This window comes from Phoxinus phoxinus (assembly GCF_949152265.1).
Source record: "Phoxinus phoxinus genome assembly, chromosome: 11".
Classification (NCBI taxonomy): domain Eukaryota; kingdom Metazoa; phylum Chordata; class Actinopteri; order Cypriniformes; family Leuciscidae; genus Phoxinus; species Phoxinus phoxinus.
This window is the reverse complement of record NC_136886.1, coordinates 3,530,056-3,553,752: the sequence shown is the minus strand read 5'-3', so window position 1 is coordinate 3,553,752 and position 23,697 is coordinate 3,530,056. Positions and strand designations below refer to the sequence as shown.

General features: G+C 37.3%; 1 protein-coding gene across 9 annotated transcripts in view; it reads left to right on the top strand.

Moving 5' to 3' along the window:
* anks1ab (ankyrin repeat and sterile alpha motif domain containing 1Ab) overlaps positions 1 to 20,224 on the top strand; it is a 32,294-nt gene extending 12,070 nt beyond the window's left edge. For 5 of the 9 annotated variants that reach the window (XM_079627179.1, XM_079627182.1, XM_079627181.1 and 2 more), the window contains 13 exons: positions 709 to 775; positions 6,430 to 6,545; positions 7,630 to 7,728; positions 8,032 to 8,178; positions 8,277 to 8,384; positions 8,504 to 8,674; positions 11,852 to 11,983; positions 12,970 to 13,041; positions 13,153 to 13,236; positions 13,502 to 13,639; positions 14,276 to 14,455; positions 16,578 to 16,676; positions 18,803 to 20,224. In XM_079627179.1, the coding sequence (XP_079483305.1) occupies positions 709 to 775; positions 6,430 to 6,545; positions 7,630 to 7,728; positions 8,032 to 8,178; positions 8,277 to 8,384; positions 8,504 to 8,674; positions 11,852 to 11,983; positions 12,970 to 13,041; positions 13,153 to 13,236; positions 13,502 to 13,639; positions 14,276 to 14,455; positions 16,578 to 16,676; positions 18,803 to 18,922 (1,533 nt within the window). In that variant the 3' untranslated portion in view covers positions 18,923 to 20,224. Of the gene's footprint in view, positions 1 to 662; positions 776 to 6,429; positions 6,546 to 7,629; positions 7,729 to 8,031; positions 8,179 to 8,276; positions 8,385 to 8,503; positions 8,675 to 11,851; positions 11,984 to 12,969; positions 13,042 to 13,152; positions 13,237 to 13,501; positions 13,640 to 14,275; positions 14,456 to 16,577; positions 16,677 to 18,772 lie in introns of those variants that run through there. The other 4 variants (XM_079627183.1, XM_079627185.1, XM_079627184.1 and 1 more) reach the window with 2 other exon arrangements.
* Positions 20,225 to 23,697: the final 3,473 nt, after the last annotated feature.

The following is a 23,697-nucleotide window of genomic DNA, read 5'->3' as shown; positions in this document are numbered from 1 at the left end:
CCGAGGGATTCTGGGAGGTGCGCCATGGACCGCTGTGAGGATGCATTGTGCGTTCTATAATGTATAGACATGATAAGTGTACAGAAGTAAGTCAGTGCAGATGTAGGTTACTTGAGAGTGGGAAATGCAAAGGCCTGTATGGCTGGAGGGGATCTACCACGTGGACCGTGGCATCTGACTGCTAAATGAATCAATGGGCTCGCCAGGATGTTGATGCCACAAGCACACAGCAGATGAGTTTGCCAGACTTTAAATATTACATCAAAAACCAACGTTTTTCTATTTCAGGCTTCTCCTAAAAGTCTATTGACTGGAGAGTAATCTTCAAGCTTTTACATGGATGGAAAATTGTTCTTATAAATGTGCTTTCTAGTCGGGATGGTTTTGGTATATCGCTGAGGGGCACTGGGGTTATTAATGTGTTTAAAAAAAAAGATTTTTGCTGATTTCCTTTCCATTTCTTTATAATGTGAACTTTTACTGTACAGTTCTGGCTGTTTCGGGACCAACACCAGGTGTTGGAGGAATGCAAAACTACTAATTCTTCTGCGTTCAGATGCAGATGTTTTGGCCAACAACACTTATGAATTATTAATTCAAATCAGTTCTGACAAAGTCCAATAAAGAGAGTAGCCTGCCATGGCAGATTACAGTAAATGTAAATATTTAACTGCATTAACTCTTCTTTTTCTTGATGTTGTATCGTAGATTGAAAAGATCATGACTCTAATAGCCGACATCGAGATCTCCGAGGAGCTTCACCCTGCAGTGGAAGGTAAAGATGAGAGCAGCACATGAGTGATGACTTAACGACTTAAACGTGAAATGTATGGGTTTTAAAGTTAAGCGTTTGGGTCCTTAAACTGACTCTCAAACTTAGGGTTAAAGGGATAGAAACATTATGTCATCATTTACTCAGTGTGAGTGAATGATGACAGATTTTTCATTTTTGGGTGGATTATTATAATTTTTTTATATTTTTTTTATATTAGAAGACTTTTCACATTTGGGTGAACAATCCCTTTTTTACTCACCTTCATGTCGTTCCAAACCTATATGACAATGTTTTATCTTCTTATATGTTCCACAGAAGATCATTTTAATATTATATACTATTATAGTTATCAGTTTAATCAGCTTTTATTTTTTATATATTCAGTTTTCTTTTTTCATTTTAGTTTAAGTTTCAGTAATTTTGTAATATGTTTTTTATTCATTTTTTAACCATTTCTGATTAGCTTTATTTTAATTTTAGTTTTGTTACAGTACTTTTAGTATAGGCTACTTTAACTTATTTTATTTATATATTTTTAATGTTTTAAAACTTTTCATCTAAAAGTTATATTTATTTTATCAGCTTTATTTCAGTTAAAGAAAACCATTTTTGATAGTTTTAGCTTTCATTTCACAGCATACAGGTTTTAAACGACACGAGGGTCAGTAAATGATGACTGGTTTTTTATTTTTGAGTGAACTAACTAACTTCGTCCTGAACTGTTGGACTGCACCATGTTGTTACAGATGTTTTCTTTGGAGATTGCTTTATATGGCTGAATATTATGACATCAAAGCTCAACAAGTATGAAATATCACGTATAACTAAGAAAGCAATGGTACTAAAGTTGTTGAGAAAGCCATTAGAAGCAATGCATTTTTGTGTGTTGCATAAATGCATATTTATCTTTCCTTAAGAGAGGAACCAAATGCTTTTTGAAGGAAAAAATATAGATATTAAGAAGCAAATCAAAATATTTAAGGCAAAAGGGTTTAATAGGTGATTCTCCACTGAATCATTTTTTGATATGCTGGTTGAAAGTCTCCTCATATCCTGATAGCAATCACTATGTTAATGGGTCTACATTTATTTTTTATAAATATATATTGTCTGTGGAAGGCGTTGGACCATAAAATGTTCGTTCATTGCATTTGGTCCGAATGAAATGATAGCATGTGTTCCCTGTCAGTCAACGTATGTTTGCATCCCACTGCAAAGCCTGTTCACGCAGACATCTTAACGCTAAACGTTATCAGCGCGTTTCACGTACGCTGTGCAACCAGAGCAAGAATGGCAGGCAAACAGCAACAACAAACTAACAACCTTTCCTTCTCAACCGACAACAAGCGGCAAGTATCTACATTTCAGGTTTGACAGTACCGTTCTATATAATGCTGACTTTGCCATATGTAGATAATTGTCGTGAAATCGCATATGAATAAAGCTGAAATACAGTCCTCTTTCCTTTCCTTAAGTTTTATGGTCCTTTATGTCAACAGAAGTTTTCTCACTGGTGAATGACACATGATGTAGGCTAATCCAATAACGCTGTCTCTGGTCTGTGCGCGTGCGTTCATGTGTTTCGGAGGAGGCGTGGCTTCGGACTGCGATTTTCAGTGAGGGTGTTGATGTCAATGTCACTTTTATTTGTTTTGCACTATTAAAACAACACATGTTGACCAATGTGCTTTACATCATCTCAGTTAAAAAGACAAAAAAAATGTGTCTGACAAAAAGACGTGGGATTGAATGCTTTCAATGCTAACAGGCTAAAGTTAGCATTTCCCAGATCACCTATCGCACCTTTAATATATCGACAGCCTGATTATAAACAATCGTATTCATTTTGTTCATTGTCTAAACACAGTAGCATATTCTCTGTGAAAGGAAAGCCCATAAAGGTTTTTTTTCCCCACAAAGCTTTGCTTTGTCTGAATCATCCCTCAAGTCAGAACTATTTAATTAGCGTCTTTAACTACCAACAACGGTTTTCTTTCTCAACCACATGGTCTCACTTTTCACCCCAATTTGGTCTGATATTTTTGTACTTGGTCTTTTGACCTCCGGCACACAATGGGCGCCGAGGGCCTACTTTAAAGAGATGAGATGACGATCCATTTACTGTGGCCATCGCACCGATACTCAGTAATTAGGACTTGATATTCTTTTCTTTTTGAGTGGAGCCTCCCAAGGTAGTTGCTATATATATATATGGAGCGACTGCACTATATTTTAACGGACTTTTCTAGGAGAGATACAATTATTTAAAAATTGTACAGCAGAGAATCACTTCAAAGGAACAGACAGCACTATTGTTCTGTGAGACTGTCCTTAAAATTCTGACGGGAGTTTGGGGGACGCTTGGTGAGTTGTTTTCTGTTGTTAGTAATGAAAATGCCGGTGTTTTCTGAAATAAACGATTCTTACAGTGTCACAATAAGCCATTTATTGGAAAAGTTGAGTGCCCTTAAGAGGAGGAATGAGAACAGAGAACAGAAATAGGAAAATGCAGTATTCTTTTTGCAAGAAATATAAAATAAATATTAATACATATATATATATATATATAGGGCGGGCCTATATGTATATATAGATACCGGTACATATATCACCTTTTGTAAGTGAACGTTTTTCTTTTAATATCAATGGTAAAGTACCATGTACCGTGGCATTTATGTACATGATACTTCAATGTACTTAAAAAGTATATAATAATTATATTAGTATGTCTACAATCGTATTACCACATGTCCAAACAGCCATGGTATTACTATGGTGCCATTGTTAAAATAAAAAAATGCTGGCTTTGCTTAAATTATTTGTTCCCTTTTGCTAAATTGCTAGTATTTTCCCTTATTTTGCTCATATTGGATGAAAGCTTCTGCTGAATGAATAAATGTAAATGTAATTAGTACTACTGTGGTTAAAAAAACCCAAAAAATTATATAGCATATCTAAGAAACCATGATAATACCATGTTAAAATTCACTATAGCTCTGTTTATAATTTTGTTTCACTCCTTTTTGCCAAATTGTTAGTGTTTTTCCTCATTTTGCTTGTCGTTTTGAATAAATGAATAAATGCACCTCCTTTAGAAATGAGCGTCCTTTTGAGCATGCAGATGTTTGAATGCACTTTACATCTTAAGCCTTATTCAGTGCCTGTGTGTGTGTGTGTGTGTGTGTGTGTGTGTGTGTGTGTGTGTGTGTGTGTGTGAATAACTCCCTGGCAGGCTGACAGTTCGTATGATTCTTCTGCTCTCAGCTGCATGCAGATAATGCCCTACATGCATGCATGAAGCAGCACTCATGTGTGACACTGAATTAGACCACATCACGCTATGGAAAATGCGGTTGGCATCGTCTGCTTGTGAGACGCGAACGCCTATGGTTTAATCGCGTCTGGCAAACCTGGATGTGTCCAATGTGAATGTGGGCACAGGTGCGATTGAGTTAAGTGCAGCATGTGCACGGTGCATTTCGCTGACTTAACGTTTAACGTGCAGTCCCCCTCTCCGCTCCGGTACGGTGACACATTCATGAATTTAATTCCTCTGATGATTTACCGTGGTATGTGGCTTGGCTGCGATTTAATTTTTCATAGAGAGAGTGCAGAGGCACTGGAAGCACTTAAGTGCGGAGGGGACAGGGATGGGGTTGTGGGGTGCGGGGTTAGAGGAACCTGTGCTGGTTTTTTTCTTCTTCTCATTCTTCCTTTTCTCTCTGATCCTGGCACAGTAGTGTGTGTGGTATAGGTTTGTCTCTTGTTCCCTTTTCTGATGGTGTCCTTTCTGCACCAGCAAGATCAGAGAGCCTGCGTGCAATTTTAATCAGTATGGGGAGCGGGGAATAGATAGAGGGGCAGAGAGAGAGAGAGAGTGAGACAGAGAAAAGGGGGTGGGGGGGATTGATCGCCACAGAGAGAGAGAGAGAGAGTGTGTGTATGTGAGACAGATAGAGAAAGAGAGGCATAGAGACGGGAAGGAGGGGGGTTTAGGAACGAACAGAGCGTATATGCCATGCAGCGGGTCTCAGCATCAGACGGTGTATGGCAGCCATGCAGAGCTCTCGGAAAGGACTCTTTTAATGAAGAGTAAAAATCAAGTCAAGCTGGAAACAGCGAGTGAACGTGATTCACAGCTAAACTGAACGCATGAGATGTCTTTAAGGTGATCACCAGCTGCAACTGTGCAGGCGATGGCTTTCTGGAGGAGCACTATGTCATTTGGATGTTATGCTTTGTAAGTGCCGAATGCAGATGCTTCTGTGACTGAGCGTTCCTGGATCAGGGATGCAGCAATCCTTGCCCCCGAGCGCAAGACCCTTAGGAACGTCTGCTAGAGGAACGGAGCAACCAGAACAGGGGGCTGGGCTGCAACAAGAGGGACCGTGCCGTCAGCGGGGCTTTCTTATGGGGTTATCCGTCCATTGTGGGAGCTCACCTTATTTCCGTTGGATCAAGGCTTGGCTGTACCTTGCTTCATTCTGGCATGTTAGTCCGGTGAGGTGCGTCTAAGCTCGGAGGGACTTGGATTACCGTGACCAGAACGTTGCCTGATCAGGTCAGAAGAAACGTCTTCATCAGATCAGATCAGATCAAGGGGGCTGCGCTACAAGAAGAGGGAGCAAGCTTTTTTTTTTTTTTTTTTTATCCATTGTTTCCACTGGATAAAGGTTTGGCTTTACCTCGTTTTGATGGTGTGTTTCGTTCTGGTATGTTAGCCCGGCGAGGTGCGTCTACGCTCGGAAGGACCAGGAGTACTCGGATTACCGTGACAGAACACTACCTGATCCGGGACTGCTTGTGGAAGCGGTCAAACCGGCTACTTTCTGATGGTGGGAGGGGTTCCTCCTCAACAACTGAACAACGGGAACGGAGGAATGGGATGTGCCATGAAGATCTTTCAAAGGACGACCTGGCGTCAATCAAAGCTTCTGGAGTTGAAAAACTGGCATTGTGGTGGACTATTGATCAATGAGTTAGCTTAAGAGTCCACGATTCTGTTGTAGACAAACTCATTATTCTTACTCTCTGGAAATTAGGATTTTGCTTCTAATTTTAAGGACAAGTCTGTTTTAACATGCCTTGCATTGTGTTTGATGTGTAGGGCATGTTGGTAAAGCAGGTCGCACTTTCCTGCAACTTCCTAGTAGCTTCTTGTAGATCTTGATATTTTGCTGCAAGCCAAAAGCTCTTTTTGAACTTTTATGATCTTCCTGTTGGAGCAACGTGTGCTGATGATCCTCGGTGCGAATGTTTGATTCAGATACAGAACATCTGCGTAGACGTTGTTTAATTTGCTTGCCCTCTTCTTGAAGAGCAACGCCAAATTGTTCCAATTTACTGACTTGACGCTCTTCTGTAAAGGACTACCTGCCCAGGTCTACCTCCATACCCCATTCAGCCTTGGTCCTCATCTCCAACGCAGTGAGGGCTTGTGGAGGAATCTCCATCACCTGTTTAGTCTGTAAATCTGGGGCCCTGTGTCTAGCGGAGGCCCGTCGCTCAAGCCTGGACACTGCCTTGCTGTTGCTGCTGCTGCCCTCAGCTCTGCTGGCCAAAGATGATGTGGCAGTGCCACATCTCGGCCTCCGAGTGCCGCTGCTACAGGCTAAATGGGTTTTCACTGCTCAAACGCCATCCTTTGTCGACAGATGCAGCCGGGAGCCGTGCGCTGGAGCAGACGGTGGGGGAGTGGCTGGAGCACGTGGGCTTTTCTCAGTACGAGAGCAAACTGGTGCTCAACGGCTTCGATGATCTGCGCTTCATGGTGAGTGGCTTTTGTGTGTGGGGATTGGTTGACACAGAGCCGGTTGGTCAGGGATTATTTTATTTACCTTTATTTTACCAGGAAATAATCCCATTGAGATTCAGAATCTCTTTTTCAAGTCCTGGCCAAGACAGCAGAATAATAGTTCCATATTAAAATTACATATATCCAACATTTAACTAATGGGGATGTGGTGAGTTTCTATATATCCAAAATACAAAGGCCCAAAATATATTTCAGTTCACTTGAACACTGTCATTCATGGATAAATATGTTTTCCTATCTCTTTTGTTTTATCCTTGATGTAGATTCAATATGTGTGTTTTTAAATTGTATCTGAATTCTGTGATATTTAATTGATATAATTAAAAAAACTCTTTATAATTTAAACAGTTATATTATAAAAGTATATTTTAAAAGATAAAAGTATAATTTTAGTGCTTTCAAGCCTTAAGCTATATAAAAGCTATATTAGACATGCTTTAAGCTATATAAAACTTTTTAAACATTTTTTTTCTATAAATGTGCAATACTTATTATTAAAGCGTTTTATGACCTCATATTAATTGAGAGACTGTGTGGAATATTTGTTGTTGTAAAAATTAATTTATTACATTGCGGGACTATCTAAGTGAAGTGCAAAGCAAAAAAGTTAAAAGGTTATAAAAAAAAAAAAGTTAAATTAATAAGACAATTTTTTTTTATAGTACACAATTTCAGCCACAGCCCCTTAAATATAATTATGATGAATTATAATTATATGTATTATAAAAGTGTATTTCCGAAAAGTGTATGTCTATATTTCCATCTTATTTTGTGAACTATATACTATGGTACTATCACCGTGTGTGTGTGTGTGTGTGTGTGTGTGTGTGTGTGTGTGTGTGTGTGTGTGTGTGTGTGTGTGTGTGTAATATGTGTGTGTAAAATATATTTGCAAGGCACTAAGTGTCAGTATTCACAGGGACTGTATGTGCCTGAAACTGTTTTAGTAAACTACCTCTGCTGTCACTTTCATGCAACACTTGGTTGTTCTCATGAATTTAAGTGGAGCAGAAATGTATATGAATGTGCATACGTTTAGGGGAGTAACGTGATGGAAGATGAGGACCTTCATGAACTTGGCATCACCGACCCAGGCCACAGGAAGAAAATCCTTCATGCAGCAAAAAACTTTCCGAAGGTAGCGTCTTTCATTCCCAAAATATTCTTTGAACACTAAGTGTGATACCAAGTTTTCATCCACTTGCACTTAAAATTACCTTGGGAGTAGTTGGTTAAAAGTCATTGCAAATATGTCTCAGAAGAGTGAAGTTAGTTATGAGAGAAGCTGGTTCTGTGTTTGTTTGCACTAGAATTAATATTTTGTCATGTAATGCAATCACATTCAGACATTTTAAGTGTGACTTTGCTGGCTTTCCTCACAGTGCATTACATATATGCTTTGCTATGCAATTTGAGAGAGCGTTTTATATTCCTCCTCCAGGTGAAAGCTCTGGGGTGTGACGGCAGCACTTCTCTGTCCTCATGGCTGGAAAGTTTGGGCCTCGGAGAATATCTGCACAACTTCTTGTCTAGCGGCTACCGCACCCTGGACTGCGTGAAGAACCTGTGGGAGCTTGAAATTGTCAATGTAAATGTGCCTTTCGCGCTGGTTCAAAATATTTATGTCTGCGGGAACGAGTTTTGTGCACTGTGATCTGATACATTGACCATATTTTCTCTGTGTAGGTGTTAAAAATTGGCCTTCTTGGTCACAGAAAAAGGATCATAGCCTCGATAGCAGAGCGACCGTATGAGGAAGCACCTTCAAAATCCAACCGCTTTTCCCAGCTAAAGGTGATAAACACAATTTGGCATATTTAAAAAATAATAGACAGCATGATATTCATATTGTTACATGCAAATATAACTATACAGTAAGTTTTGGCTACAAAAATGATATTTGTGCTTAACAGATTCAGGACCTGTTGTCTCAGAATACGTCACCGCTCAGTTATATGGACCCGTACACCAGTCGCTCCATGGACATGTTGCTTCCGTTGGGAGAATCGGGCAGAAAGAGCAGAGCATTGGATCAGGACGGCAGTATCTCCCTTCGCTCCTTCGGTGAAAGGTCACGCTCACATGTAAGTTCCTCTGCGACCAAGATCACTGTGATTATAATGACTCCTTCCAAGTAACATGAATCACATATGAGTCACTCTATGATAGATGTTGCGAACCATATCTAGGCTTAGGTTAAAGGTTCAGTAAGTGATTTCTGAGAAACACCGTTGAAAGTGGATCGGACCAAGCAGCATAATTCACTTCTAGCCAATCAGCAGTAGGGGGCGTGTCCACTCATCACGGGGGAGAAGAGAGAGTGAGGAAGAGGGACATTTAAAGAAAGAGAGACGTTACAAAAGGGAAAAGCTCAGAGTAATATCACTGGATGAAAAAGAAGGGTTATGATCAGGCAAGAGCTTTAGGACCCGCATTAGAAAAGCTTTCCAGCGCCGGAGAGACCTAAACGGGAAGGCCTGAAAAAAGACACCAAGGTTGTGTTGTTTCTGCTCCATACGTGAGGAACACTGCTATTTGCTCTGGAGCTGGTGTGCTGCTGGGGACTAACAACGTTATGACCAGTCACAGGTGAAGCGAATATCGTTGATCATCTCTTAAAGCTCCAGTCCGTATTTTTTTTGGGTTAAAAATTATCCAAAATACATTTTTGAGCAAGTACATAACCAGCCAGTGTTCAAAACTATATGCTTGCCTTAGCTTGATTCAAAACGGTAAGCTTGTAATAATGTTTTTAATTCCAGTGGTACTGGTGGATTTCCGCGGGAAATTCGAGCATGTCTTTGCGTCATTACATCTTATCTGTACACATAGAGGAGTCTCGGCTAGTAGGCTATATTGACTGGAGAAAACCCAAGAATATACCACAATCCCAGCTGTAGTTCTGAAGGAAAAGGAAAATTGAGCGGAAGTACGTAGGAGGGCGGAGCCAGGCTACACTCGTATGGTGGCGAAGACCAATCAGAGTGCCTATGAAGACCCCTGTCCACCGTCAAAAGCGCATACAATGGGCACGCGAGTATCGGAACTGGATCTTGAAGCAGTGAAAGAAGGTCGCCTGGTCCGATGAGTCCTGTTTTCTTTTACATCACATGGACGGCCATGTACTTGTGTGCCATTTAACTGGGGAAGGGATGGCAATATTGTTAACGTGAATGATGTTAACAATATTGTGAGGCAGTTAGCTGTCACACCCAAGAGTAAGAAAGAGAAGGGCTTTAAATTATATATTTAAAGCTACATCAACACCTTTGAGGGGGAGTATTCTCTCATATCATGCAAAATCCGACTAGCGAATCGGTTTCTAAAATCGTTGTCTCCGTTTCTGAGAAAATTCATTTTATTAAAGTTTTGCCGCTAGTACACTTCGCTATAGAACGCGCTATGCGGAAGAAAATACGCTGGCTGAGATTCTACCTGGAAATACGTCAGCAGCGTTCGTGCATAGAGCCTATTGAACATCTCTGGGATGTGTCGGACCAACAAGTTTGATCCACGGCGGCTCCACCTCACAGCCTACAGCATCGGTTCCCAACAGGGGGTCGCGGCCCACAACGGGGCCTCAGCGAGCTCTGTGGGGGGTCGCGTCATATTTTGAAAAGTTTTGAGCAATGAGCATTAAATAAAAGTCCTTAACTTTTTTCTTTTCAAAATTTACAAAATGTATATAATGAGCGAGTTCATCTTGAATCCATTTTCCAATCCGTGTTTTTGTCTTATCCTGACCACTATGGTACTCCTATAATACGTTTTTACATTGGGACTATTTTACACTGGTTCGGATGCGGAGTAGCCCAGTGCCTGCGTGACTCGTCATAGACGTAGACAGAGAGAAGAAGTTCCGGCTACAATGTTCTTCCGAGAGAAGCATTATTCTGTTTATAAACGCAAGTTTATTTATCGCTCACTATAGCGTCAAAAGCGTCAAAAATAAAGCCTCACATTGATAAAGCCTCACAAATAACATGCAAGTATTGAGGTCCCAGACAGCAGTCATTTAGTAGTAGCCTAAATTCTTTCTTTTTTTACCTACACACCAGTGTGAATATTTTTGTTATTGCATTTCAAATAGGGCCAGTTTATAGGCTACTCCTAGGCTTACGTTTTTAAACGACAAAAGGCCTACTGATGTGTTTGTTATTGTATTTTCAATATTATAGGCTATTATTTGTGCATAAACATATCTGGTTATAGTAAACATACCATTTGTTTAAAAAACTACATATTTTGTCATTCTTGCTGCAAGCTTACAAGAGCGATAATATCAATAAATGTGAAGGGGGCCCTAAAATATTTTCTTGGGAAAAAGGGGGTCTCAGACAAAAAAAGGTTGGGAACCACTGGCCTACAGGAGAGTCTCTAGTAGAGTCCATGCATAATCAGGCACGAGGTCATAAAGTTTTGGCTCATCAGTGTAACTCTTCTATACTGTATGTTCATTTTTTGGTCTTTCTTGTCGTTCATTTGTCATCTTTGCTCAATTTTTCACAAGCATTATTTTGCTTGGCTTCAGCTATGATAAAGAGACATCCACTCTTGCATTGCGTGTTCATGCATTTTGTGGGCGGGGCAATGAAGGGAGGGGCGTGTTTGATTGGGTGGATTTCAAATATCAACAGTGTTTCTCAGAAATCACTTACTCACCTTTAGGCAAATCTAAAAAACTAAAATACAAAATTCGTAACAAGCATTGAAATTACTGCAGTCATACTTTTCGAGTGCACTGACATTTAAACCAAATTCATTTAAATTCATTTTTTTTGGACTAAAATAACTGAAGACAGAAAGTATTGTTTGCTGCTTATTCTTTAATGTAATCATTATATTCTGAAAATGTCAGGGCACATTTTGTGGTGTCTGTAGTGCTATTTTAAATACTAAATATTCATTTTGAATGAAACATATTTAGTTATATTTACTATTTATGTTTCCACATGCTCTCTAACAAATTAAATGAAATAGTTACGAGGTCTTTGAGAAGAATTCATTCTTGATGTCTGTTACCACGGGGCACAGCAACACTTCTGAACACCACAGAACATGAATTATTTATACCGTTTTTAAATAAGGCAAATTTGCTTAATAATTTAAACTCATTATGCTTTGAAATTTATGGAGAAACAATAGGAATATGCTGCAAAATAACATTAAATGTAACTCCACTTTGAATATAAATGTGCACTTTTTTTTTTTTTTTTTTAGTCGGTGTGACCTTGACACAGATTTCACTTGTTTTCCTTTAGGACCGTCATGCAGATCGTCAATCACGTCTAAATATCCGCCCTTCCAGCCACTCTGCCACATACACCACTGTCTCCACCTGGCATCATCACCCTGAGAAACTTATCACAGAGTCCTGCGTTTATGAGGCCAGAGTAAGTCTTTTCTGTGAGGATTTGTCAGTTTATTCACCTCACAATATATTTATCCGGACATTTGCAGCTTTTACTGATAGCAAATGGCCAGTTTACTTTGTTACTTGTAACAAATGGGTTGGTATGACAGTAACTTCCCTCTGTTGCTCTTATACACCCAAAAACATCATGAGGCCATCAGAAGAAAATATTATTTTCATGTTTGTGTGTTTTAATCAAACATGTTGACATGCATCTTATTTAACAACGGGACAATGCAATATTTCAGAAGTTTTATTTTTAACTGCTTTAAGCATCGTTTTTTGTGGGTTTTTTTGGCAGAAAATCAAGTTTGTCAAGGGATATTAGAGAGAGAATAGGAAATGATGGGGAATGGGATCAGGAAATGACTCAACCTAACTTCACTATGTGTCAGAGCGGCTCAAAGCCCAAAAGCATTGTCAAAAGCATTGTGAGTCAGGTCTTAAAGATCAAAACAGACTCTACATTTAAATAAATAAAAGATCCATTAATGAGCACCACATTAAAAATTAAAGTGCTCTTTTGAACCATCAGTTATTTAAAAAAATGTGAATCCTGAGATGAAACTAAAGTGAGTAAGTACTGTTTAGCACAATAGCGATAGATTTATACATTTATAATGTTACAAAAGATTTCTATTTCAAATAAATGCTGTTCTTTTTCAACTTTCTATTCATCAAAGAATCCTGAAATGTTTTTTATCATGGTTTAAACAAAAATATGAAGCAGCTGTTTTCAACATTGAAAATCGAAGAAATGTTTCAATAGATGGATGGATGGATGGATGAATAGATAGATAGATAGATAGATAGATAGATAGATAGATAGACAGATAGACAGATAGACAGACTTAATTGGGCTATTTCTCACTTGCAAGCAGCTAAAATAAACGTGAATATGAATGTAAATTTGTCTCATATACCACTCTTGGAAAATATATTTCTTCAATCTTCCTCCTTTTCCAGTATTTAGGGTCTGTGATCATCCGAGATCTACGGGGAATTGAATCTACACAGGAGGCCTGTGCTAGAATAAGGGTATATATGCATATATTAGTCAATATTTGCTTCATGTCTTAAATTGTTGTTAAGTAACACATTTTGTTCACATTTGGCCCGTTAAACCGTTTGCCTTCTAATTTTCACCAGAAATCAAAGGATCACCGGAAAGGTCCTGTCATAATACTGAATATCACCTACAAAGGAGTCAAGTTCGTCGACGCAGCCACCAAGGTAAAATCAGCCTCCGATACAAAGTTAACACTGGTTTACCTTAACGTTTCTTTTTATTACTAGTGTTTGAGCCAAGCATCACTATCAGTGAGATTTGCTCTACAGTAACCCGTCCCGCACTATTTGTGGCAAGGACATAAATGATAGATTATGGTTATATATGGTTACATAGGCCTGTATGGTTATGAATTAGTGAAGTGCTCATGTTTTTAGCGGATGTTTGAAAATTGTGATGGATTCACTAAATATTTTTGTACTTTTGCAGGCGCTGGTTGCAGAGCATGAGATCCAGAACATCTCATGCGCGGCCCAGGATCCGGATGACCTTTGCACATTTGCATACATCACGAAAGACCTGAAGTCTGGTTTTCACTTCTGCCATGTCTTCACTACAGTGGAAGTGGTGGGTGTTGTTTTATCTGCGCTTTTATTGGGGAACCAATCAGGGTTAGGAAACGGCTTTGTTAAATAGCTGAGCTGATAATAAAGAGAAAACCAATATTTATGACAAAACAAAAAGTTTATGGAATTGTTAAAGTTGCCATATTATGCAATTTAGCAGCATTTTTTTTTTTTTTTTACATTTGTATTATTAGTATTTTTTTAGTTTATTATATTAAGGTGTCATGGTGTTTTTTTATTTTACCAAAGATGTCATTTAGTTTTTATTAATTATCATATGGAATGTATTTATTATTTTACATGCATTTTTTTTATTTATTTTTTTTATTAGATTTTATATTTCTGACATTGAAACTAGACAAGATAATATTTATTTATCATTTAATTTAATATTTAACATTTATTTACCCCCCAATCTCTTTGACCCTTCTGATTATCCGTCTGACTGCTTTATGTAAATGAGCTCTGTTGTGATTGGCTAGCCTCTTCACATGAGTAACACTTACAGGTTGCGGTTTGGCTGTCAGGTCAAATATAGTTTCCTCTGCCACTTTTTGCTTTTTATAGCCTGACTGAGAGTGAAAATGTGAAAACTCATATTGTGTAATGACTCAACTAATGGCTGTTTTGCGTTCAGACACAGACCTATGAGATCATCCTGACGCTGGGACAAGCTTTTGAGGTTGCATATCATATGGCTCTCCAGGCACAGAAGTCCCGTCGTCACAGTTCATATGCTGGTCCAGCCTCCGAAAACATAGAAGCCAAGACCAGCAGGCCCACCTCTCAGTCCCGCAACAGTGTGCGCCGCTCCACCGTGAGTATGAGTTCGGCACACATGCATAACTTCATGCTGGGATTAAGGATGAACTATGCATCATGAATGTATTTTGTTCACATGTTTTTGATTACCACAGAAAATGCTGTTCCCTAAGCTAGTAAAAAGTAGAATTTACAGTATTGCACTTACAATGGACGACTGGCAAAACGTGCATCTTATATAGTTTGTTAAAACACTTCTTCTGATTCTGTACAAAATGTGTTTTATTTGAGCTGTAAAGCTGACTTAATCTTACATATAGTGGCCGAACTTCTCATGGATGAAGTTTTGTAAGTGCACTGCAAAAAAAAAAATGTTTTTGTCTGGTTTGGTTTTCCTGTACAAATATCTAAAAAAAATTAAATCAAGATGCATTTACTTGAGAGATTGAGAAGCAAAATTCAGATTACTTAAGTTATTAAGTCTAGTTTTCTGAAATAAATTGATTAAAAAAAAATCTTTATATTTGTAAAACACACCAAGACAAAAATACTGAGGAAGAAAATCATTTTTTTGCAGTGTTTTTTTTTTTTTTTTTTGCATACTTTTATTGTATTTTTACTTGGAAACGTGTATTTTCTGTATTTGAAAGGTTATTCTATTGCAAAGTATTGTCCTTTATTATGAGTGCATTACTGTAAACATAATTTCTGCTATAGCTTAAACGATCTGTGGAGGAGTCTAAATGATTTTCTGTGTTAATCAACAGCTTGTCACAGATGCTGTCCATAAATCTTGAAACCTAAACTAAAATATTGACTTAATTATCCCAGAATCAGTAGACTTTAGTCAGAATATATATCATAGATGTCATATTTAATGGCTTAATTTGCATTTGTGTCAGTTTAAATATGGCATCTACCCTAACTAAGGTCCAATTACATTAGGATCATTTTGAGGCAGTTTTAACACAATACATTCGCAGCACATCCTTCATCCTTATTTACATCATCTAATTCAATATGGGAATGATTTTGAATATCGTTTTTTTTTTTTTTTGCTAAATTATAGTGTTGGTTTATTTCACAACTTAGAACTTAAGCTGAATTCTTGGGTCATTTTTGTTTTGTTTTGATCTTTATTAAATATGATTCGATTATTTACAGAATTGCAAGACAATAAACATGATGTAAAAAAATAAAGATCTAAAGTTAGCCATTGATCAGCAGGGGATAGTTAGCTTGATAGATAGGTGTCAACAAGTTAGTTTTGTTTAATTGTAAGTTCATTTTGATATTGTTTCAAACATATTTTGAAATGTTGATCTCATGTCGCTACTAATTTCTGTAGATTTATCAAACTGCACCGGATGTTTAAGAGTGAGACACTCAAAAATATACAGGTGAAACTCGAAAAATTAGAATATCATGCAAAAGTTAATTTATTTTAGTAATTCAACTTAAAAGGTGAAACTAATATATTATATAGACTCATTACATGCAAAGTGAGATATTTCAAGCCTTTATTTGTTATAATTTTGATGATTATGGCTTATAGCTTATGAAAACCTTTTCACAATATTCTCATTTTGAATTTGGGGTTTTATAATCATCAAAATTATAACAAATAAAGGCTTGAAATATCTCACTTTGCATGTAATAAGTCTATATAATATATTAGTTTCACATTTTAAGTTGAATTACTGAAATAAATGAACTTTTGCACGATATAATTTTTTTTGAGTTTCACCTGCATGTATAATCAAACCAAAAACATAAAAAAAGAATAAAAGCAGATTTGCAGAAACACCTAGAATATTTTTTGAATGTTTTTCACGTTAGAAGTGCAGTATTAAAAACATCTGCTAAAACCAAGGTAGTGAACCCATTTAAAATTCACCTTCATGTTCACTTAATTGTGATGCTGTGATAAAAGAAAGCTAATATGATTTCCATTCTTTGTTTATCCAATATATTAAGACATATATGATGGAGTGGTAACAAATACAGCATAGTAGGAATGACCCACATGATCCACTTCATGGAGCGGGTTTAATTGTGTCGAGAGGCGTCACCTCCAGTCCAGTCCCAGTATACTTTTCATGTCTTAAATGTCTTTACTTTACTGCCGTAAGCCTGTAATCTATGTCTCTGTGCTTCTGCCCGGTCCTCCTTCCCAGGGTGCACCTGTGCTTGAATGCCGCTGCTGTTACTGTCACACGTGCTCCGCCCACCGCCCCTCCTACCTCCCGCTGCCCTCTATCAGCCCTGGAGTTCAGGTTCTGCTCTCTCTCTCTCTCTCTCTCTCTTCCTCACATTCTTCACACTCTTCCTCCTGCTACTTCTCTGGCTTTCTCTTCCCTGCCACTTATTCACTTTACTAATTTTCCTGTTACGTTTTCCAATTGTCACTGTTATCCACCTATTTTTTTCCCTCCCCCCCATGTACATTTTTGGTTGACACTAGCAACAGGTCACAAATTTTAAATGTGGTATAAAAGGACAATATTTTAGATTCAATATGATATAATGGTTGCAATCATGTTTAATGCAAGGATGAGGATATGCTGTGTCGTTGGCAAATTCTTGTTTTGGCCTGAAGATGTGCTTGATATAAATAAAGTTTGTTTAGTTAACTCTTATCAAACCTGTCCAGAACATGTCCAGATAATATTTCACTCCAGAATAATAATACAAAATAGGATATTATATTTTGCAAAAATAAAATTATGACTATAAAATTAGTTTTTTACATTATTTTGATGATAGTTAAGCATAAAAAGTCTCTCTCTCTCTCTCTCTCTCTCTCTCTCTCTCTCTCTCTCTCTCTCTATATATATATATATATATATATATATATATATATATATATATATATATATATATATATATATATATGTATGTATACACACACATTAGATAGATAGATAGATAGATAGATAGATAGATAGATAGATAGATAGATAGATAGATAGTCAGATAGATAGATAGAAAGATAGAAAGATAGATAGATAGATAGATAGATAGATAGATAGATAGATAGATAGATAGATAGATAGATAGATAGATAGATAGATAGATAGATAGATACCATAGATAGATAGATAGATACCATAGATAGATAGATAGATTGATAGATAGATAGATAGATAGATAGATAGATAGATAGATAGATAGATAGATAGATAGATACCATAGATAGATTGATAGATAGATAGATAGATACCATAGATAGATAGATAGATAGATAGATAGATAGATAGATAGATAGATAGATAGATAGATAGATACCATAGATAGATAGATAGATAGATAGATAGATAGATAGATAGATAGATAGATAGATAGATAGATAGATACCATAGATAGATAGATAGATAGATAGATAGATAGATAGATAGATAGATAGATAGATAGATAGATAGATAGATAGATAGATAGATACCATAGATAGATAGATAGATACCATAGATAGATAGATAGATTGATAGATAGATAGATAGATAGATAGATAGATAGATAGATAGATACCATAGATAGATAGATAGATAGATAGATAGATAGATGGCAATATGTTATTTAAATTGTTAGTGGTAGTGAATTTAATATTGCTTAATTCTAACAGTAATACAGTAAAAAGTTAAATGTTTATTAGCATCACGGTAATAAAACTTTTGTGCATAATTGTCTTAATGTCATAATGAAAAATTATAATGGTTTATTTTAATTTAAGCAAAATGTAGTTTTGGGGTGAAATGTGACCCAGACATGTTTTCGGGAGATTTGTGCTGTTATAGTTGTACTTCACAAATCACTACACATTTCTTCAATTGGGTTTGCCAAGCCTGGAGCAATGTCTTTGAAATTATTAGAAAACAATATTCCACATAGTGGGAGTTTCATATAATGGAACGAAAAGTTGGTGTCGCCAAACAGTGTCATTAAGAGGACTTTTCAAAAACGAAGTATTGCGTTTTAAGGAATACTTAAAATGTTGCGTCAGCAACATTGAACACAAATATCTTAAATTTACACTTTTTGTTATCCAACTCAATATCGTCACTTTTTTGGAAAAAACTCAAAATGACATTATCAGGCGATCTTCTTAAAGACCCTACTTTTAAAATGAAGATTGTGTGCAATTTGAAATGACACATTTACCTCAAATTTCTTGTAAACGGATCCTTAAATTCTTCAAAAATGAGCAAGAATTTCCAGGCATTTGTGTTTATACACTCACACCAGCACCAGGTCCATATATAAGTGTTGTTGTCTATGTCTACGGTGATTTCTCCTACATGGTGTTCATCCACAACGGCCACTTCCTCACTTGTGTGAAATGTGGGTTTCCGTTGGCCGCCATTCTCTCCTGCAGTCTCACTCCTCGCTCCTACTTCTCCGGCAGATCGACCCGCTGGATCCGGAAACGGACCTGCAGTCCCTGGGCAGCACCAGTTGGCTCTTCGAACCACGGGACTCCTCCAGACCTTCGAGTAGCACCAAGTATGAGACCACCATTTTTTGAAGCAGGGCACGGCCCTTGTCCAATCCCGCCTGCTGCCCTATTTCAACCCCACGCCCCATAAACTTGAGTGCCCCGTGCCTTCTCACTGTGATTTGTAGCCACCCTCAGGGCAAGACTACTTCCCACGCCAATCCCGACCCCGGTCCTTGCCTGCATTGCCCTCTCGGAGAGCCGAACGCCTCCACCATCCTTTTTTTTTTTGTCGTCTTGACCAATGAGCGCTTTCTGGAAATCTTGGATATGCCGTATAACCAGCCTCCTCAAACTCTTCCGTCGTGGTCCGAGATCGCCTCTGAAAGCTTCGATATTTTATACATTACGCTGAATGTTTACGGTTGGGTCCCTCGTACCAGAGGGTTCTCTGTTGTGTAGGCGCCGAGTCCTATCGAGTCGCTCGGACACTTGTAGCATTTCTACATCTCCTCATCTGGATGGACACGTTGGCGGGACTTTATTAGAAATTAGTCGATCAACAAACTCTCTGACTGCAACAGCAATACTAGTACTGTTTTTCAAGTTTACATACTTTCACGATCATGAATGCAACATAACGCCGTTTCCCATCAGCGCTCCTCAAACCCTGTAGCACTAGATCACTTTTTTTTCCCCGTACTTGGACCCACGTTTCCCCCTCAATCCCTCCCAGCAGTTCTTCAGTTTTTCAAAAGAGTTGGTCTGTTGTTTCGATTCACATCCAGTGCTTCCTTTTTTCCTACCAGGCATCTGCAGCTCTGAGGCCCTCTGAAGAAAGACTATGCCTGTGTTTAGAGTGTGTAGAGGTTGGGTTTTGAAATGCAATACAGCTTTACTAGGAAGAGTAAAATACAGCCCCAAGACAACATTCCCATTCTGTTTTCTCGCTGTTTTCGGGACGTAATTAGATTAATGACCTTTTATCTTACAAGGGAATCCGTTTTATTCCGTAGAGTTCTATATTTGAAACTTTACATTGTTAACATCACATGATAAGTGTGTGTGTGTGTGTGACCTCGATGTTCATTTTTGTGATTGATGATTTGTTCCGTAAATTTAGTTACCCGAGGGAAGTCGTTTGCAGAAAGATGAGACAAAGTATTTTCGTAGACGTAATAACAGTAAATGTTACTTTTTTCAATTTTAAAAGATTTCCCATGGTGACAATTATCTTTTAGAGAGAAGATAATGAAGCCAAGAAAGGAAAAAGCACTAAGGCTAGAGAAAAAAAAAAAAAAAGGTCCAAACAGCCTTACGCATATTGTGAGACGTAGTCTACTGAACGTTTGGAAAACCACTGTAAGTTTGCACCACTTTGTTTCTTCACGCAAAAAAAAAAAAGAAAAAAAAGAGAAAAGTTATTTGAGTGTATTAGATGCTGTTTTACTTTGGCTAAATGGCCCAAGTTTTATGTTCTGTTTTGTTTCATATGCCATGTTCACACTGCGGCTAAATGCGATTTTTTTTTTTAAAGGGATAGTTCACTTTAAAATTAAAATTCTGTCATCATTTACTCACCCTCAAGTTGTTTCAAACCTGTATTAATTTATTTCTTCTGCTGAACACAAAGAAAGATATTTTGAAGAATGTCAGTAACCAAACAGTAGACAGTACCCATTGACTTCCATAGTAGGAAAAAAAAATACTATGGAAGTCAATGGGTACAGACTACTTTTTGGTTACTGACATTCTTCAAAATATCTTTCTTTGTGTTCAGCAGAAGAAATAAATTCATACAGGTTTGAAACAACTTGAGGGTGAGTAAATGATGACAGAATTTTAATTTTAAAGTGAACTATCCCTTTAACTCCCAGTTCTGTTAATAGCTACTCCCAGTTCAGCAGTAACAATTGCATTTTGAAACCAGATTCACTCACGGAACATTTAAAATAGTGACAACAACCGCATTTTATTAAATATGCGTAGCATACACGACGCGACCGAACCCAACTATAGGCGAATTACCGCATTATTTATCACACGACTCCTCTCTCTGAGGTGCTAGAAAACCACAGAAACTGAGGTGTGTCTTGATTTGCTCATATATTTTTGATATTTCATATATTTCTCCCACCAAACCTAAAAATACAGGACATAAAAATAGCCAGCTAGACGCTGTTGCTATGGTGACAGTTTCTATAGTGACTCCTGTATATCATCCACATTCAGAATGGTAATTTTAGCGGATTTATTTCTAATTGAAATGTTGTTGTCACTCTCGAATCGCTGAAGTGTGTACGTGGCTGTTCTTATTCTTCATGTGTGGAAAAGGACGGTTTGATTCTGGCTGTTACTCGCTTTTGAACTGTGTTTGTCTCTCATCTCCTGTTTAATGGAGTTATCTGTTAAAGTTGTGGTAATTTCTTTGTGACTGTGTTGCACATCCTCAGCACCCAGACATCGCTGTCATCCTCACGCATTAATAACCATCGTTTGACATTGTTTTGTCCCATTTCTATCCTAACTGAAAATTGCCAAAGAGGCTATAACTCAAGATTAATTTCACTCATGCCATCACATCCTGTAACGTAAGCTTTGTGTATTTTTTGATGTGTTCATATTTCTGAAATTTTGTCTCACATTTAATATTTCGGTTACGCTTTATTTTAAGGTGACGTAGTTACATTGTAGGCTACTTACTAAAATAAGTAGTATTAATTAACTACATGTACTTGCTAATAGTGTTACGGTTCGGGTTTGGTTTACTTATAATTATGCATACTTTACTGTTATTACTATAGAAAGTACATGTAGTAACGTGCAAGTTCGTCACCTTAACATAAAGTGTTACCAATATTTCTAGTTTAATCAGCAGTCCTGTCTGGCTCTTAGAGCATTCCCATTTCTGAATCCCAATATATTTTTCCTTGTGTAGCTTACTCCACCTTTCAAGTTTCCGGACACCAAGGTGTGAATTGAAGGGGAATCAGGTGAAACTTTATGTGTGAGTCCAAATGAGGAAGAAATTGAGTGAGTATGCGAGAGAGAAATAGAAATACAAAATTAGCACTTAACTGCCGTGTACCAAACGGACTGTCCAAAGTTGCTCCTACTGCAAAAATGAACTTGAAAAAGGACATTACTCAACTGATAAACTGATTCGCTGGTGATGTGGAAATGGACGTGACATATCAAATATTAAAATATGAATCAGCATGATATTCAGTTTGATTGAATCTCATAAAGCAATGTCATATTTCACCCCAAAAATCAAAGGAGAGATTTCGCATATAGCAAATGAAGCCTATTTTTAGGACTATTCACTGCAAATCATCATGACTGTAATGTGTTATAATTTTTATTTATTTATTAAAAGTCAGCATAAATTAAATGCAACAGATACAACCAAATGTATATACTTACATTTGTACTCTACAAATGTAGTCTATTTTAATAATATTATATCGTAATATCAATAATAATAGTGTTGGGATTGGGAAGGAATTTGCTTAATTGTCATGACATAAAAATAAAAAAAAAGTATGATCCTAAAAATAGGTTTCTTTTGCTTCTCTGATTTGATTTTGGGATGATCCAGGCATTTCTCAAGTTTTTCCATGAGATTAACTCAAATATTTTCAAATGGCTAAAAGTACTTTGTGGAATTTCTGGAAAACTGGAATTCTCTTTCCTGAGCACTGTGTGAACATTGTGACATTTGTGTTCAATGTTTCCTCTTAAACTGTGGTTTATTTTCATATGGAGGACATATACCTAAAAAACAAAAAAAATGAAAAATGAGTTTCTTGATCTTTTTGAACTCTGTGTACATTGTAGAACAGCTTGTTGAAGATTTACGGTATTTAAAACAAAGACCTGAGATGGAAACGTTACAGTTGAGAAGAAATAATGTATATCAGCAAAAATATTTTTAACTGTATGTGAGGAATCCAGCTAAATTAATATCAAATCAATGGTTGATGCAATGATCTTACTGTGAAATAGCAGAGATGTAGCATATTTAGGCTATTGATTTGCCGTATGAAAACAAAGAGCTGAATTAAATGTCACTTTATGGGCATCCGTCACAAACCCTAGCTGTCTAAAGCATTACAATGAGTGTTTTATTTTTTATAGTTAGCAGGTTGTTTGTGTGGGCACATGTGCTGCAGTGAAATAGTAGGAATGATTTACAGAAAATGAGGAAAAAAAAGAGGAAAAAAATGCAAATCCCTCAGGCAACACTTCTCCCTCGCTTCCTCTTTGAATTCACTTGAATTTCTTTTGAACTTCACATAATTTGAGCAAATATTGACAAACTATTTAACACAAATTAGTGTCCTCTCTTTTCCCTGGTTGGGAAGAGTGTGAGGATGTCAGAAACATACCAGGATCAGGGCTGAATGCTTGCACTTGACAACACAAGAAAAAAATACCACTGTTGGCCTATGTAGAAGGTAAAGTAACTACGATTAAAAGATGTCGATTAAATGTACTTTTTGTCTTGAATGTTCATACTATTCTGTATGTTCATTCCATTTACTTAAAGAACAATCATTATACTATCTCAATGCCATTGAACTAATAAACTCAAGACTTTTTGCTCTATGTTTTTGTCTTGTTTGAATTGCATTTTTATTTCAGCATATTGTATGCATTACAACTCCAGCTGGCCTGGGGTCTCATTTATAAAACTGTGCGTAGGATCCTTACTAAAAGTGTACGTGCGCCCGAAAGCCAAAAATGGCGTACGCAAAAAAATATTCAGAGTTATAAAAGCGTGCGTACGCCAGAACCTGCGCAGGATTCACTTTATAAATGCCAGTCAGCGGAAGATTGTGCGCACATGCGTTTCCACCCCG